The sequence below is a fragment of the Falco rusticolus genome, chromosome Z (assembly GCF_015220075.1).
Source record: "Falco rusticolus isolate bFalRus1 chromosome Z, bFalRus1.pri, whole genome shotgun sequence".
Lineage (NCBI taxonomy): Eukaryota > Metazoa > Chordata > Aves > Falconiformes > Falconidae > Falco > Falco rusticolus.
Window position 1 is genome coordinate 12130535 of NC_051210.1, and position 18046 is coordinate 12148580.

The 18046-nt window shown below is 39.2% G+C and overlaps 1 protein-coding gene across 1 annotated transcript in view; it reads right to left on the reverse strand.

The window, feature by feature from the left end:
• Positions 1-18046, reverse strand: part of SVEP1 (sushi, von Willebrand factor type A, EGF and pentraxin domain containing 1) — a 121436-nt gene that overhangs the window by 59225 nt on the left and 44165 nt on the right. The window contains exons 6-13 of the mRNA XM_037373777.1: positions 14065-14244; positions 9579-9776; positions 6957-7075; positions 5382-5511; positions 4609-4716; positions 4246-4377; positions 2689-2883; positions 1488-1609 (exon numbers count right to left, since the gene is read on the reverse strand). Coding sequence (XP_037229674.1) covers positions 1488-1609; positions 2689-2883; positions 4246-4377; positions 4609-4716; positions 5382-5511; positions 6957-7075; positions 9579-9776; positions 14065-14244 — 1184 coding nt within the window. The remainder of the gene's footprint in view (positions 1-1487; positions 1610-2688; positions 2884-4245; positions 4378-4608; positions 4717-5381; positions 5512-6956; positions 7076-9578; positions 9777-14064; positions 14245-18046) is intronic.

Sequence of the window (18046 nt, forward strand, 5' to 3'; positions counted from 1 at the left end):
ACAACAATGCTGTTACGTTGTTTCTGGTTTTCAAACCTTGTTTCTTCATACCCACCTCTCCCCCTCCCAGGACAGGGAAAATCATCTGAGAAGGACAGAAACCACAGAACAGAAAACTTGACAGAAACCTTTCCGGTATTGTTGATGTCTTCTGTCTACAAAAGCAGTGGAGATTAGATAAGAACAGATGAATGCATGATTTTTTATAAAATCTGTATTTCTTGCTTTTTCCGGAAAGGTTTCAAGCAAGTTGAGTTCTTTGCTTTTTTCTGTATCTGTTTCCATTGGAAAGATGGCTCCTGCTGATTCCTCCCCACTTCACAGATCTCTGCTAGAATTTCAAATTCTTGTGAATAGGAATAGGCCTATTCAAAACAGCCTTTTTGACTGTTTTCCCTGATTGTTGCATTTTTATGTAATTGCTTCGGCAGGTCACTAAACTTTTTTTCATTATCTTTTGCTTGCTAATAATAGCCTAAGCACTGGAACCTGGTGGTAGCTGGCTCTTAGGGGAAAGGAACAGAAATAAAATCAGGCAAGATTACTTCACTGGAAGAGAACAAAACTGAAGCCAGGCAAGTGAGTAATACATATTTAGGTCCAAGTGTCATAAATTGCCTGAAGTGCTAAGTAAGTTTTCAGCCAGACAAGGGATACTGACATATATTCCTAAATTGCAGAAGTCTGTCCATTAGCTGCATGTGCTAACAATGATTTTTAGTTAGTAGAGAAGCTTTTAGCATATGGGCCTTGGCCTGCAAAACATCTGTAAATGGCCACTTTCTCTTCTGATGCAATTCTATCATACTAAGCCTGGACATCCACTCCTAAGACCACAACTCAAAGTCCTGCTGCTTCTGATATGCAGCTGAGGACAGACTTGCGGATTATAAAGGCAGACTGTGATACTGGAGTGGAAAGCAAGAGACATGTCAGAGAAGGAACACAGTACCTCTTCAAATTCAGTGCCACGTAGCTCTTACCATGACTGTGAACTCAGAAACTCAAGGAAATTACTTAAATCACTGCTACAGCATTTAAGTGCCTGGACTTAGGCACCAAATGTGGAATTTATCTATTTGAATACATGTGTATTGATATATATTATATGCTATATGTAGTCTACTTAAAATATGTATATTTTATAATCACATCCAACTTTCAAAAGCTGAGGTTAGGGCACAACTAGAGTTTTCAAAACTGTACAGGTTCTCTTTGAAAGCCTACTGAAAATCTGAGTGCCACATCCCTAAGCTACTTGGGTGCTTCTGTAAATTCTGTCCTATATAACTCCACATTGAAGACTGAATTACACTAAAATGCCCATCTGTATTTTTAAAGGAGACTTGTCATCTTCTGAAAAAGCACACACTTCGTTTATGGGTTTCTGTTGTATTTTCCTTATATAAATAAAATCAGCCAGGAAAAGCAAAATGAGGTATATTTTTTAAAAAGTACATAAAATGAAGGAGTATTTACTAACCTACCATTTTACCAAGTGCACTCTGGAATGCATCAGTAAAGCCATTTAGAAGATTGTTGTCATCACATCGTGTTGCTTTGTAGAGCATCTCAAAAGATTTAAACCCATGGTTTGCAAAACGATTTACTGAAAAATGTTGGAGAAATACATTTTTACTGATCAGTGCAAGAGTTTCAGAGCTAAAAGCACAATCGTTCAGGCTAAAACTGGAATATACCAAGCTAAAAATTATTGCCTTTAAATCAACAACCTAATTTTCCAGCGTTGTGTTCCTGAAAATGGATCACTCATACCTCAGACAATGCAGTTGAATATGAACCCTTGTTAGTCATCAACTTTATTCGGAAAGCTAACAGACATCAAAAAAAATCTGTCATATATCTATTTCAGCATTTTCATAATGGAAGAAACCTGTGAACTGTCAACTAAACTCCATGCTTGCTTTTTACTGAGAGAGAAGTAATTAAGATTTAAAATCTTACTACTAATGCTGCTAGGCTAAATATGAAAAATTCTCATCCAGGATTTAATTAAATCAACATTCCTAAGTGTCCAAGTTACAGATTTTGAATTGACAGATAGCTCTGAAACAGAACTCTCATTTGCTTATTAGCTGAACCACTGCTCTCATTTGCTGAAATGAAGAAATCTGCTCTGATGGAAGTGGATGAAACATGGTGCCAAGATTGACTTTGTAAGTTACTCCAAAACATTTATTATTAAGATGTCACCAAAGCTGGTAAATTCCACAGTTGAAGTTTTGCTTGCGTCCGCTTCAAAGAAAATAGATAAATGCTTCTGATTTGGTGATAATTAGATATGTTAGTACAGAATGCACTGTGCATTTAGATCAGTAAGTTGCAAATACTGTTGAAATTCCTATTGAAAATACAGTGTTTGTAAACAGTTTCAAATACTGATTCAAAACAATGACAGACCTTGTCTACTTTGCCATCTTTGCTATTTCGTGACTCCCAGGATTAAAATTCACTGCCATTTTTATGTTTTAGACAGCTTCTGAAATAACACATTTAGGGACTTCCAGGCATTCTTTCATAGCATTTGTAACAATTTGGAGGCAGAGGACAGAGAAGATTTGTTATCATTAAATAGAAGTCATAATTTCTAAGATATTTTCATTTACTTCTTCATTAAACATAGTGTTTGATGAATTTCAGTTTCATTTTAGTAACAGTAAGACTTACAAGAGCAACCAGGCCACTCTGGAGAATAATGTGGCTTCCAGACACCATCCTCATATGCACAATAGTAGTTTTCACTTGATCCTTCTGAAAAGCTGTAACCCTCTGAACAGTGCAATGTGCAATTAACTCCCACTTCATCTGAGATGCATGTAAAATGACCATTCACAGGCTCAAAGGAGATTTCACAAGGAGAACCTATGAAAAATACAAAAATTTACATAATGATCAAATTGGTGAAGTAAGCAAGCACAGAGGAAAACAGCACTGATAGGATTTCCAAAAGTACCTATTATCAACCTGATCTTGCCTCTGTTGAAGTCTGTGGAAGTATTATTTGTTAATTCCGTAAAGGCAGGTTACTTTCAGCAGTAGTTATTCTCAAACGTAGCCACTGGATTTTGAAATCCAGAAATGTGAAGACTTAAGAAAATTTATTCGTAATACATATGAGAAATTAAAAAACCTCAGAAATGCATACCCCAAACCCTTCTGTACATCTTCTGCAAAGGTGCATGGCTCAAGCAAGTACTTATAAAAAAAATACAAAACGTTAACCTAAATTTTTACATGAACTTTCACGCAATCAATTCTAGTAAACTATAATACATTTTGAATTCTGAAAGTATCATCCATTCCGCACTACTGCAACAACACATGACTTGTCAGAATCACCTTAGGAGGAACTGACTGCAAAACCTCACTTATGATTTATTTTACAGGCCAATTGTGAAGGAGATTATGAATGTTTGAAAACATAGTTATAAACACCGAGTCACTAAAGTCTGAGGTGATGTAGAACTTGAAATAATGCTAAACATTGGCTTGCTCCTGCTAACATTTATAGTAAATGAGAAGTCAGCACATCCATTTGTAACCTACCTTTTCTAAAAGCTATTACCAAAATTCCAGTCTGCATGATTTTAAATTATCTCTTTGCTAACATTTTTTTACACAGATGTCTAACTAAGACATAATCACTAGAGCTCAGGGATGAAATAGAATTTTCATACTTAATACTTTATCTGCCAAATTACTGTTCAGCCTTTAAAGAAGAAAGTAAAGTGTGGAGAAAAGGTGTCTCTCCAATAAACACAATGCATCAGTATATCTATAGGTACAGACAGCTTCTAAAATCTGAAGAGTGTTCTGCTATCTGTTACAATCTTTGTAGGGCATTACAGAAATATTCCCATAGTTTTCCTTTTTAACTACAGATTTGAAGCAAGACTTCAGTAACACCTATTAATTCATTTCTCATGGCATCTGTTGGTGAGAAAAAAAATACGGATCTGTTACCGTAAATTTTACTGTGTAATGAATCATAATTTCAGTGCTTTTACACCTAATTTGAATTTATAGGACCAAATTCACTGCTGTGCTGCTTCAGTCTTAGATGATTTATTCATTGGTACTAACAAATATTGTCTGCCTTCAAGTTACTCCAATATAAAATGGGAATAACTAAAAGTGGAGACTAAGTGAAAAAGTGGAGTAGCATTGCATCCTTTATGATATGATATGCCATACACTATTGACCAGAAAATTAAGACAACAAACCTTTGATGACAATGTGGATCTCGCATGTCCTGTTATTGCCAGAGGGATCCACCGCTGTGTATTGAACTGTTGTCTCTCCTTTGGGAAAGAGATCTCCAGGTGCATGACTCCTAGTGACAGTCAGTGGAGCACCTAGAAGAGTTAAAAGACAACCTAAAACATCAATAAGTAAAAGAGGGTTGCTCATACCCAACCTTGACAAATGGAGAAGGAAATGGCATATCTTCCAAATCATGTGTTCTTAAAAATAAATAGGTAAAAATCCCCTCAAAAAGTCCTAAACTCCAAGGGATCAAGGGTGAATGGGTTGGAGTTCCCTAGCTTTCCACTGTTGCATGCATGTTTTGGGGTGTACCATCTTACCTGAATTGTCTGAAAATTGAGGTTCTTCCCATGTCGCTGGGTACTCATTCTCTACTGCTTGCATGGGGGGAGGAGATCTGCACCTGTCAATTACAGGAGGTTCTGCATCTGCAGAATTTGAAGGGATGGCATGACATTATGTTACTGAACTGCCACCACACTCAAATGAAATCTGTGGTCAGCAGAAGTCAAGGAAACAGCAGTTTTAAGTTCACATCAGAAGATACAACAAAATTAGGTGCACACTTAAGATGCTGCTACTGGTAGATGCTAAGGGAATGGACAAGATTAATTCTTCCACTGAACTCATGGTTTCTGCATTCTGTGTGCTTTCTACAGAGTAAACTTTGTTTAATGGGACTACTGAGTAATGCAACTGACTGACAGAAATACTTGAACAATGTTTTGCATCAGCAGTGTGTGGGAACCTTGGAAATTTCTTGGAGTTTTTCAAGAAAAAACCCCAAACATATCTGAGATGAAGGCAGTAAGTGACAACACAATAAAGCATTCAATCTACCAATGTGAGGAGAAATCTTAACATTCAGAATGAACAACAGAACAAAACACAACCCAAACTGAACATCTGAGAGCAACGACTGCGTACTAGGCAAACTGTGACCCAAGACCAGGAAAGCATTTACGGAGATGGTATTACTCCTGGGCTTGTACTGACACACACAAAGGTCACAGTGACTCACAGTCTCTTTCTGCACAGAATTAGAAGGTTTCAACCACGACAGACTCTTCCCCAGATTTTTACCAGCACTTACCAATAACCTTGACATTGAACGTACAGCTTGCCTCATTGCCCGACTTATCAGTCGCTGTGTAAGTAATGGCAACTTCGCCAATTGGGAGAAGAAACGGTGGTATGAAAGCTGGGGTAACGTGAACTGAGACCTTTTATAGGAAAACACTTGTTACTTAAAAAACAAAGCTGGTTACTGATCATGACACTCATGTTTCAAGAAATGGGCACAAAACAGTATCCTTCAATGTCAAACCTACTCAATGCAAATGGCCTCTTCAAGTAATGAGGGCAGACTTCACAACAGAGTGCTCTGCTCCCCTTCTCTCAAGACTGCCTTCTTTATACCAACAGGGATTTACTCAGTCAAGATTTGGACCTTGACCTGCTACAGCTTACAGCACTGCACGTTAAGAAAGCTCAAGACTGACTGTTGTTTGTCTCATTGAACTGATCACACACTACACCGGCTCAGAACCTGCTCTGTCTGCAGTTCAGCTCTCCAGATGCAAGTGCAGCAGACTTGGGAGATAACTGGAGCAGACAGTTGTGAGCTGTAAGTACTTACATATCCAGATTTAATCTATGTATGTTTATAAGTCAATCGCCCACTACAAAATACTTCAAAACATTCTGGCACGGCAAGGAAACACTAGATTTGGAGTAAATCACATTTGCATGCTTTCTGTGTTTCTTTCATATGGGTTGAAACTGTCTGAAGGAACTTCTTTTTAGAAGAGCTGGTTTCATGTGAACAAAGCAGTTTACCTGACAACTGTGGCTTAAACAAACCAGCTACAAATAAGAGCTAAGGCACTTGGTTTCTACAGTCAATGAATGACCCTGTGTCAGCAGAGCTACAGTACCTGACCAAGGCTACGCTACAGCAAAAAAAGTGTGAATTTAAACCTCTTTTACTGGGATACCTCACAGTTTCCAAGTGCAAATCTCCTGTGTTTGCAACAAATTACAAGCACACACAGAGTCACTGTTCCTCTGCTGACTCATGATAAAGCTGTTGCTGTAACTTGATCATGTCTGAGCCTGTGTAGGGAATGCTAGTCTTTATGAAACAGCTCTGGAGCAATTTTCCGTGTAACTCCACTTCCAGACTGCTGAAACCCATAGTAATCAAAGGCCCATGTCTGATCTTTGCATTGGATAGGAAAATGAGATTTTCCTTTCTCACTTGAGAAGCTGAAATGAGTTTTTACTTATCACAGTGTGTTCTTGCTAGTCTTTTAGATTAATGAACTGGTTTACTTCCTTCTGAGAACAATTTATTAAACTTCTTCACATTCTAAGAGCTCATTTTTAAAGCAGCTGTCTCCATCTTGTAAACAAGGGCACATTCTTTCTTTTGACCACATAACCATATGAGATTTTATGCATTTAAACACCATACAGAATGTCCTGTGACTGCATAATGCTAACCAAGACAGAAAAAGCTGAATTCTCAAGATATAAAGTTTTCAGCAGATTTTTTCTTCTATTCCTGCTTATCAGAAGAAGGAAATTCTAGCAGATCATAAAACTAATATGAGATAGCTAGCTACAGAAAGACTGCCTCCAGTCAAGTGTATAGATTTTAACTTGCCTCATCTCCAGAGTTATCCTCAGCTGTTGGTACCTGCCAGCTGATATTAGCAGAGTTATGATGGTCCAGAGTCTCAGTCTCAATATTTTCTGGACAGTGGATCTGAGGAGCTTCAATATCTGATCCAGAAAAAGACAAACTAGTTTTATGTGTGGGATTATAGAAATAAAACCTCTATAATGGTTAGACTGCAGTTTTTTTATAACCACTGTTTTTTATGCTGCCTGGAATACAAATGCACATATTTTTGCAAACTTCCTCTCTCTGCCCCTTTTCCGTTCTTGCCTACAGGCTCACACATAAACAGTGAATTCTCCTGGGCAAAGGACTATTTTTTGCTGCATTTTTGTACATCACTGAGCACAATAAGACTCTGGTTTCTACATGCAACCACAAAACAAGGGATAAATAAGACAGAATGAATTTGTTTCTCTTGTTATTTATCCCTTCATTACACACATCCTTCATTAAGAAGGAATGGCTTCTCTGTTCTTTCACTGCCCACACACATGACACATACAGATGAAAACACTTGTTTCTGATTATCAGTGATGTAGAAAAAAAAAAGTATTTGTGACATGATATATATACTATGAAAAGACAGTAGTGACTCTTAAGTTCCCTGGAGCATGGTATGGAACCAATCTGAAGGAAACAATGGCAAGATTCCTGGCAGCAGCTGCTGGAGAAGTTCTTTAATAAACTACTGCTACAAGATATTATGGCAGGGGGGTTGGAACTAGATGATCTTTAAGGTCCCTTCAAATCCAAACCATTCTATGATTTTATGATTATGTAGGACAAATGGAGTCTTCTTGTGACATATATGACAATGCTGCAAGGTTTCAAAGGACTGGTGGTACAATATGGGTAACACCACCACCAAAATTTAAGCCTCAAGTTTGTACGACAAACTTACAATACTTCATTTCCCTGGCACAAGGCCTCCCAAAACATCTGTGGTCAGGTTGTTTTATTGCTGTAGTGTTGTTTGATAAATGTTCTCTAGACTCATGAGACAAGGAGGCATTCAGCTCTGAACTCATCTATGCCCAGGAGGCCTTAAAACAACTCAGAACTGATATCAGTTATATTTTTATTACTAAATAGTTCCAGTAAAGACATAACTCAGGCAATTAAACCTCTGTAATTAAGAGTGCAAAGCAATAAATACAAGTGATTTTGCCTTCCTCTGAACTCATTCTGATGAAAATTGTATTAGAACGCACTTTATAAGATAACCACCAGTTATGGTTCACACTCATCTGACCACAACCTTCAGGCTGGGGCAAATTCCATTTAAAAGTGAAATTCTGTAAAATGACTAATAAATAAGTCAGAAAGAAAATGGCTGTTTTGAACTGGCCAAATATGCTGGCAGCAAAAGGGAGACAATAACAAGAATGAAAGCAAGCGGAATGCAACTGTTCATTTTAACTAGAGAAGAATAATCTTCAGAGTTTCTTGGTGCCTCTTATTTTAGGGGTTTATGCACTGGTAATATCTAAAAGCTTGAACACAAGCCATGCTGCTTTATCTTGATCCAAACACTTCAGCTTGTAGCCTTGTGCTGGGATCCCATCAAATATTAAAATCTGTGATTTGGCACAGGTTTACACAAAAGATTCAGAAAAACAATGTGGTACATCACAGAGTGGGAAATAATATGTTTAAAGAGAGGGATAAAATCTTACTCGTCATTTCAGAGAAACAAGTTCCCACCTCAGTTTCTTTAGTGACCTGGCACAATGACTGCCATAACTGTACTGTTCTTTCACTCAGTGGCCAGTGAGGGCCCCAGTTTGGGGTGGAAGCATTAGCTCTAGCAGCACAATAGTTCATGAAGAGGCAAGTAACATATTCCCAGACAAACTGCACTTTTGCTTATATCCTCCTATAATCCAAAGCCAAACTCCTTACAATTCAGTGTACGTGTATGTGTAAGGGAATAAATAACCTAATAGTACTAGAAGAGGTGGGTGAACATGGCAGAACCATACATAAATGCACATAACCATCTTCTGCCCGTCTTTATATTCTGTGTGCTTATGTCAGCCAGTTTTGGCCTTAAGACTTGTGCACTGTTGTTTGGGGCATGTCAACAGCTATAGTCAGTTCAAAGACAACTGAAATGAATCATCCCTCTATAGTCTGTCTACCAGCCAGAATTTACACAGTGTTTACAGATTTGTTCTGACTAAAGGGCTTACATAAAACTGTGCTAAACCAGTATTATCATCGTTTTACCAGCAGTGTGACTTCCACTTTGACTATCTTTAAGCCAAGAGCTTTCACTTCTACTCTGAAATTTCAAATTTACCTGCACATCAGGCCTTTTAGCAGGCAGCTTCCCAAGAACAGACTTATGAGATGGAGAGACAGTTGATGATGTGCACTGTAAGATGGCACCCAAGCAACCTCTGAATTCCACTTTTTTGTTTTACAAACTACAAGTAGGCCTGACGGCCAAGCTATAATGGTATAGGCAACACTTCTTACAGGCTGTTTAAATCATGCTTTCTGCAGTTCAGATCTGTCCTCCTTCACTCAGTTATTTGCTGTGTGCTTCCCTTCAACCCTGCACACATATGTACACAGAAATGATTTTGTGCTGGTCTCTACCTTTACACAGAGCCTCCTGGATGTTTGCACTCCATCTCCCAAATGAAATGCACCTTAGTTCTTCTCTAGCTCCAGACAAGATGAATCCTTGAGGACAGCTCAGCTGGCACACAGTCCCAGGAACGGCAGGCTCCAGCCCACATCTGGGAGGGAGAACTGTTACACCTACTGGTTTCTGGAAGATGGGGCAACGCATTTCTACGAGAGACCAGTAAGACGTCTTTTAACTGACATACACGAAGTATACTTTCAGAAAAACCTGCAAATAAAGTTATATGTCAACTCAGAGGAAACACAAAATATACAAACTTTTTAATGAGTCTGCATGTGCTATGAGTGCATCATCAAAAGAGTAAGACCTGGTGAAGCTTTGTACTCCAATGCTGACTGAAGTGAACAGCACCCAGGATATCACGTCTTCTATTTTCTTGCTCACACTTTTCTCTGGGACAGAAGGATGGTATTTTTCATGTGGCTCCACTGTATCTTATGTCTCTCCATTTTTTGGGTGGTTTTTCTTTTTTTTTTTTTCTCCTTTATAACTTCACTTTTCATGGTTGCTTTGTAGCCGCATTCCCTTGCCTTCTATGGAAACCAGACCTTCATAGGAGGAGAGAGGTGATAGTCCTGTATCTATTGACTTCTACAGCTTTTGCACTGTCTCTTGAAGTAATAATGAGTGAAGAAAAAGGACATCCTGCCATAAGCTCACTGTAGGTTAGGGACATGGCATATGATTTTGCCTACCGTATTCCAAACTGAATGAAACTGGACTTGGGCTTGACTATGTTCAAATGCAGATGCAAAGATTCAGGGCCACTGTAAGTGGCAGCTGACCTCTGTAAAGTCAGGAATGGCTGATGGTTGCTTACAGGCTTAAAATGGAAGATTTGAACAATTTTATTAAGAGAATTCACTACAAACTGTGAAGACCATTTGCAAAGTGTGAACTTTCAAAGACCACAATATATGTGAACAAGTTCAAATGTCACAAAAGCTTTGTTTCATTTTTGAGCTGTTGCTTTTAGCATGTGAGCAAAGAATGTTATTTTTACTTCAAACATGGAGGCATTAAACAGGGCAAAAAGGGATATCCCATGAATGCAGTTCATAGACCTTCAGCAGTATTTCTTACAACAGATAATAGACAAACACACAAGAAAAATACATCATTATTTCTAGCCAATGAGAAGACTTGTATCTCTTTAGCTAGTCAAATGAAGAAATCTGACAGGTCTTTACACAAAGGGAACAAAAAGAACAGCCTAGTTAGAGAAGAGAAAGCTCTGTTCATCTCTTAGCAATGTTTTAATGACACAGAAGTGATTTGTATATAGAACATGTAATATCTTTTTCCTTTCATTCCCCAAAATATGGAGTAAGTAACTTAAAACTGGTTCTTCTGCGTGAAATAAAATTTGAAGAGTCTAAACGTTCTAAGTATTTCCTGCCTTTTAAACTATCAATACTGAAATTGTGTTTAAAGTCCAAGCAATTAATAACTGCACTTCATTTAAACAGGATGCAAAGATCACAAATGTTCACACATTTGTTCGCTTCAGGCAGACACTTGGCTATGCAATGTAAAACAGCTCCAGCAGAAACAAAACCCAAACCCCTAACTTTTGGTTGCTCTCCACAGGATGGTAATTGACTAATAGCAGAAATATCAGAAATTGGAAAAGCAGTGTTTAAAAAGGCAAGGTAAAAGCATTGAAATGTATACTGGTCATGGAACAAGTAGAATAAAGGCTGTGAAAGGTGTAAGCATGTAAACCAGAGAAAACTACAGCTCTTCAGGAATCAGTAACAGCCCTCCTGGTTGAGACACCTCCAACTACACTAGCAAAACCCTAGTAGAGCACAATCCTGAAACATTAGACAAACATTCAAGATAACCTTTGATATAGCTAGCCTGAGGGAATATCTTCTAAGTGGGACAGGTTTTTACCAGAAAGAAAACCCCTTTGGACAGTGTTGTTTAGCTCTTTTAACTGTGCTCAATTCCAGAATTTGATCAAGCTGACCCAGGAAGTCTGGACTTCATGAGGAGCAGAGTGATCTCCATGTAAGTCACATGGATAAAGAATTAATAAAGAAAGAGGAAAAAAAAGTAGTTCTAAGGAAAGACAAGAATCTGCTTTCATCTGCAACTGCCTGTGATGATCTACAACATCGTGTTATAATTCTCAACATCAAGAGGGCCTTCAATATTGTAAAAAATGAAAAGATTACCAAACAAATCATGCTTCTTTCCTTCAATCCCTTTGCAAACACAATGTTTCAGTGAAAGGACTGGCCAGCTGCACTCAGACGTATGGCGTATTAATTCTTTCAGCACTAGATGGCATCAACACCCTGGATGCCATCTGTATTTTTACCTTTCTTCACCGATCCCTGAACAAAGCAAGAACAGTCTTGCAAAATTCATTGATTTTAGCGTGCTGGATATTAGTCTTTTGCCAATGGGGTAGCAAACACAAGAACATGACTGTGGAGTTTTGGCGGGTTCCCCCCCCCCCCCCAAATTCGACAAATAACAAAGCATCCCTTTTCAGCAGATGTTTTGTTTGTAAGCAATCTGTTACATATGTAACCTGCTCAAAAGCAACTCTGCTAACAGCATCTCTCATGAAAAGAAAAAAAATGTAAAAATTTGTAATAGCCAAACTTGCATTAACTTCTAGTCTCTTGGAAAAAGATGCATATGACAACAGAACTCACAGAAGCGACTGACAATAGAACTCTCAGAAGTGACTGTAAACATTCCAAGCTATGTTATGATACACTGTCAGTTATATGAGTACAGATGGTTTTAGTAGTCTTAATGCGCTTACTTTTAGCATTCAGAAAAAGAGCAAGGAGAGTATTCTGAGATTCATTCAAGAAATCTGTTTAAAGGTAAGATACTGCATCCAATTCCACTTCATTTTTGTAACAGAAGGGTAGTAAATTAATAAATATTCAATTACAAATGTTTAAATACAGCAGAATTTCTCCTATCTGTCATGTAGCACATGATAAATAATCTGAGCGGAACAGACTAAAAATAAATGGAGAATACCTCCACGATAATGATGAATATTCAGAAAAAGAGTACAAAGGGTAGTTTTTGAGGACACAGTTTTAGTCTTCTGATTTGCATCCTTCCCTGAATAAAATTCTGCAGCACATCTATATTAAACAAGACTCCCAGCAAGCCTGTTCTAAACACCAGCCACAAGAAGAAGCATCAGAGACATTTTCCAGCTAACACTCTTCCCTCTGTGACAATGAAAGGTAACTTTTATACTAGATTTTCAGACTCGGCAAAAATAAGCTATTGCCATGGGTAATCCAGGAATGGAGGCAATATTCCATGGTGTGAAGAAATCTTCTGATACACAGTAGAGCTGGATTTTAATAATCAAAATGCTAAGCTAGGAAGGATGAATTCAACTGATGAATACAGTTAATCTTCCAATTATAATCTTCCAACAGGATTTCAGAGTCCCTTCCTTTTGAAGTTAATTGAAGTTTTTCCACTGACTTCAAGAGAAGAAAGATTAGGATCTCTTAACAAACTCTCTTGGTAAATTAATACTTTTGGATTATTTTCATCATTTAAGAGAAAACATCTACCATTAGAAAATTATTCTTGTCTCACACAAAGTCCACATTTTCAAGCCTGCAGTAGAACAGTAAAACATAGCCATAGGTTCAAGTTGAGTCACTGTACTGGCATCACATTTACTTGGCCCAGGTGACATATACTTCACCCTGACTTTAGTCAGTGCTGCATTGGCTTCCAAATTGCTGGACTTCAAGCTTGTGCTATTTCTTTGCTCTGTACCCTTGGAATTATTTCAACTGTACTTTTTCCTCTTACCTTTCTAAGTTAATTTAATACTTGTCAATAGTTCTAAGTGGGTACTTCTGAAATCTACAATCCTTCATTTCTGGAACAGCAATATATGCTTACCTACCCCTGCACAGGTGGTGTGACCTCTGAATCCTGATTTAGAGGTGCTTGGTCCTTAACTTGCCTAAACTTATTTCCTGCTGGCAGTTCAGCAAAAGGGACAACTACCACATCTCTGCTTGGCATTCACAGTGCCTGGCTAACATACCTTAGTCCTTGTTTGGAGGTCAACTTTAGCTTTAAGATGGTAACTGAAACTCCTGCTTGTTCACATTTAATTCACACTATAGATGGACAACTTGCATGTTTCCTACAATGCATTGTGTGACAGTGTCTTAACACTCACCAGATGCAACACCCTTTTAGTTACCAGCTGTTTGTGCTTGATTTCAATGACAATATGTCCCCTTTCTCCATTTACAAATTTCTTTGCCCCTCCCCAACTTCTAAGACCTGTATAAAACATCCACAGAAAAATCCACATCCTGATCTCAGCTTTACCAAAGGGAGAGTTTCTCACTCATGACAGCATGTCAAAATAGGTGGCACTGACACGAACAGACAAGAGTGTGATCAGATACCTACCCACACACTTTGGCTCCTTTGAATCCCACTGTGAGGTTCCCTGGCAGGTGAGTTTGGTGTTTCCTTCTATTTCATAGCCCTCATTGCAGGTCACAAAGCATACTGTATTATAGGAGATATCAGCTGTTGAACAATTAATGTGTCCATTTTCAGGAGCCTGAAGTTTGGGACATGTTCGAACTGCAAAGGGAAAAAAACCCACCAGTTAACTCTGCAGTACTGTGGAGTTGCACTAGTTTTCCCAGGTTTTCAGGGGTGAGACAGTTACTGGGTTGTACACCAGTTACAGAAGTTTGTACAGATCTAGGGAACAGGGCTGGAACAGGGCTGATTTTTTTTCAAAAGCTGATGCCTTCCTCTTCCTGAAGCAGTCTTATATACACACGCTTCCAAGCTCACATAAGTCCAGGCTAGCAAACTAATTGTGCTCAGAAATGCTCCTAGCCATGGAAGGCATCTGGCACACAATGTGTGACCTGTGCTAGTAATGTCTATCAGCCTTTAAAATGGGATAGGTACAGGCAAATGGAATCTTGTGGAAAAGTGTTTGTCTCTGGAAGTTTCTAATCCCCCAGCCACGCCTGAGACTTCTTTGGGGGATTTCCAGCTGGTAGCCTGATATGGACTAAGTGCACAGGGAAGAAGCTAAAAGTTTATTAACAGGGCAGATGACAGTGTCCCAGTGCTCAAGAACATTTTCAGGTGCTCTGGAGTGTATCGATGTAGACACAGACACACGTGAGCCTCCACAAATCAGAATGGCAGCATTCATCATGGTAGGAGGGAGAGAGAGAGAGGAAGAAGGACTACAAGGTATTGATATAGACAACAGGACCACAGGAGATGAAAAGGAACAAATTAGGCTGTCGCTGAGACAAAAAACACCCTTCAAGTGTTGGGCTTCCCATGGAGACAGTCTTGGCCGCTGCTCAGCACAGAGGTCTTTCTCCTGATATGTCTCACAAATGCTGCAAGCAGTGTGATGCCAAGGAGAATGCAGTCCTCTGCAGGACAGGTGTGCAGAAAGGGAAGTGGGGCACAGACAGTGATCCTCAAGATGGTCTTATGGTTTTGTTACTGAATCCTGAAGCTGCAATTTAACAAAAAGCTATACTGTAATTAAGACTGTACCAAAACAGCTGAAGAAACCAAAACAGAAGAAAAAAGTAGTAGCACTGGTACGGCCTGGATTTGTGTTCTTTGTTTCAGTCATAACCTCAAGGTTTCTACTACGACCTCTCTCCTTTGCACTGCCTCCACCTCTCCTTTTCAGCCAGTATGGTTTCGCATTTGTCCCCTTCTTCACCTCTGGACAAGACTCTCAGCTACACAGACACTGCCTGGCCTTTGGGTCCCTTCAACAGCTAAGCTGTACCCACCTACTGTCTGGTCATGACTATGAGATGATAATACAAGTATGACAACGGGCTGATAGCAAGCCCAAATGTGTAGATGCCTGCTGGGGTCCTAGTGCACCTTTTTCTTCAATAATTTGTGCCTCTCTTCAATAACCAGCTACTGATTTTCTAAAACCAGCGGAAAACTTGTATGGTTGAAAACCCTGCCCTCAGCTGAAGCTGGTAGATACTGCTCGGTATACGCAATAGTTATTAGGGGGAGAAAAAACACACAATGGCAAACAGCGTAACCGCTCAAACGCATAATGAAGAAGACTGCAGCTCCCTAAACTCTATTCTCCCAGGATTATTTTTCACAGTTTCTGTTGACCTTGCTGGCAGCAGGGCAAGCTTTGCTGACAGGTGGCTTCAGAGATCTGGATGACTTCTCCACTGTGGTTTGGGACGCCAGATTTACCAACTAACCCATCCTTGCTGCTGCCAGGTAGGGGGCAAACCACAAGCTCCTCTCCAAATGCATTTGGAAGTAAGTCAGCTTGGCAGCTTTCTCTACATATACTAGCAGTTATTTACTCTGCATGCTGATGAGACAGGACACAACTGTAAGTGGACACACAGACTGAACTGATCCCTATACACCCTCAAACTAATAAATGGGTAGATACCCTGAGTGCTCCCTCCTCAAATGAAAGCCAGCTGTATAAATGCCAATAACCACACACCCCTCTAAGCTACAAAATCCCCACACGTTAAGTAATGTCTTTTTTGAAAACAGGTATAGTGGCACTTGAATGGAAAAAAGTCTGTAGCAAAACCTAACCTATGTGTATTGGATAGGAAAAAAAGAAAAAAGCCATTCAGATGTACCTCATATATCTTTGCATTATCACTGCCTCACATTTACTCTCTGAAAGTACTATTCCTCTTGTGCTTGCATATACACAAGCATCCTCTAGGAAGTGTACTTGAAACTTCCATCTTGCACGAGGCATTCTGAGCATCAGAGCAGCTTCCTAATATGCTGTATCTTAACTGTAGTAGAACGAGCAAGAAAAACATTTTTACAGCTGAATCACACATGCTTTATACAGACGAGAATAGGCTTTCTCTTTTATGGTTTCTATGGAAGCCTTTAAATACGCAATCTGTGGTAAAAGGAAGCAAATCCTACCAAACTATGGCATTATTGAGGAAGGCTGAATGAATTAAGAGCACTGAGTAGGCTCTCAGAAATGTTAATGTGCTTACAGAGAAGGCACTTCCTTCCACTACCTTGTAAGTCTAGCCATCTCTTCTGGAAGGTCCAGAATATGCATAATTGTAGTGCTCCTGCCTCCTCAGTGTTCAAACACTCAGTGTCTCAGTATGGCTCTGGAAGGAACCTGTAACTGAGCCCATGTCATTCTGGTTATGGTTCCATGTATTAAACACAAAACCATCCCCTTGTGAATAAGGTATTTTCCATGATGAAGAAGTATTTCCATAAAGCCAGTGAAAACAACGGTATATTCTGCTTGCTCTGCGTTTTCTCCTAGAAACATAAAATCATTCAGGTTGGAAAAGCCTTTGAGATCATTACGTCCAGCCATTAACCTAACACTGCCAAATCCACCACTAATCCATGTCCCTAAGCACTGCATCTACACATTTTTTGAACACCTCCAGGGATGGTGATAACACCACCTCCCTGCGCAGCCTGTTCCAATGCTTGACCACTCCTTTGTTGAAGAAGTATTTTCTAATATCCAATCTAAACCTCCTCTGGTGTAAGACGTCTTAATAAATATTTCTGGATTAAATACATGCTTTGTAGTTGTTTTTTTTTCATGGGTCACTGTTAATTGCATGACACGACCGCATTAATCACTTTCCAATACACAAAGCAGATTCCAGCTAGCAGAACAACTGAGGAGTGTTTAATGTCAAAATCCAAAGCAGTGCAAAGGGATTTTCCTTCACTCTCCATTCCTAATTTATTTGATAAAATACTCCTGGGATTAACAAGAAAGCTATAAACTGTGGCTTTGATCTCACTCCCTGTCGCAGTCTGAGTGAATTGAGATGAGCAGATCCAGCAAATGTAAAGGTAGGATTTTTTAATGTGTTTTTTTTAACTGGAAGTCTTCAGTATGATGAAGAATGGCAGAAGAAAAGCAAAAACTTATCCTTTCAGTGCTTCAAAGGATATTAACTCATTATCAAGACAGACTTTTCCCCAAACTTCCAGACAAATTCCCTGTTAAAGGAAGAATGCGCACCAACACCCAATAGGTGAATATTTTTAAGTGCTCCAGAAAGTTCTCCAAGTACTAGAATCTTCCACTTCTCTACAGAAAACGAGGATGAAGGATCCTTTCTTTGTGGCTGACTGCAGCTTTCCCCAGATTTTTTGCACCGGAGACTCCTGTCAGACAAGATTTGACAGGCAGGTGCTCTTCCCCAGTATCCCAGTTTACCTAAACTAGCATGCAACTTCAGTCTATGTTTTGACCGCTGGAATGTCAACAGCTTGAAGTCTAGCTTCTCAACACCCACAAGGTACTGGCCAGCCATTTAATTTCCTACTGAAAGCTTCTTCCTGCCTTCTGTTACTGGAAGTTATAAAAGTTTTCCAGGATTATCTG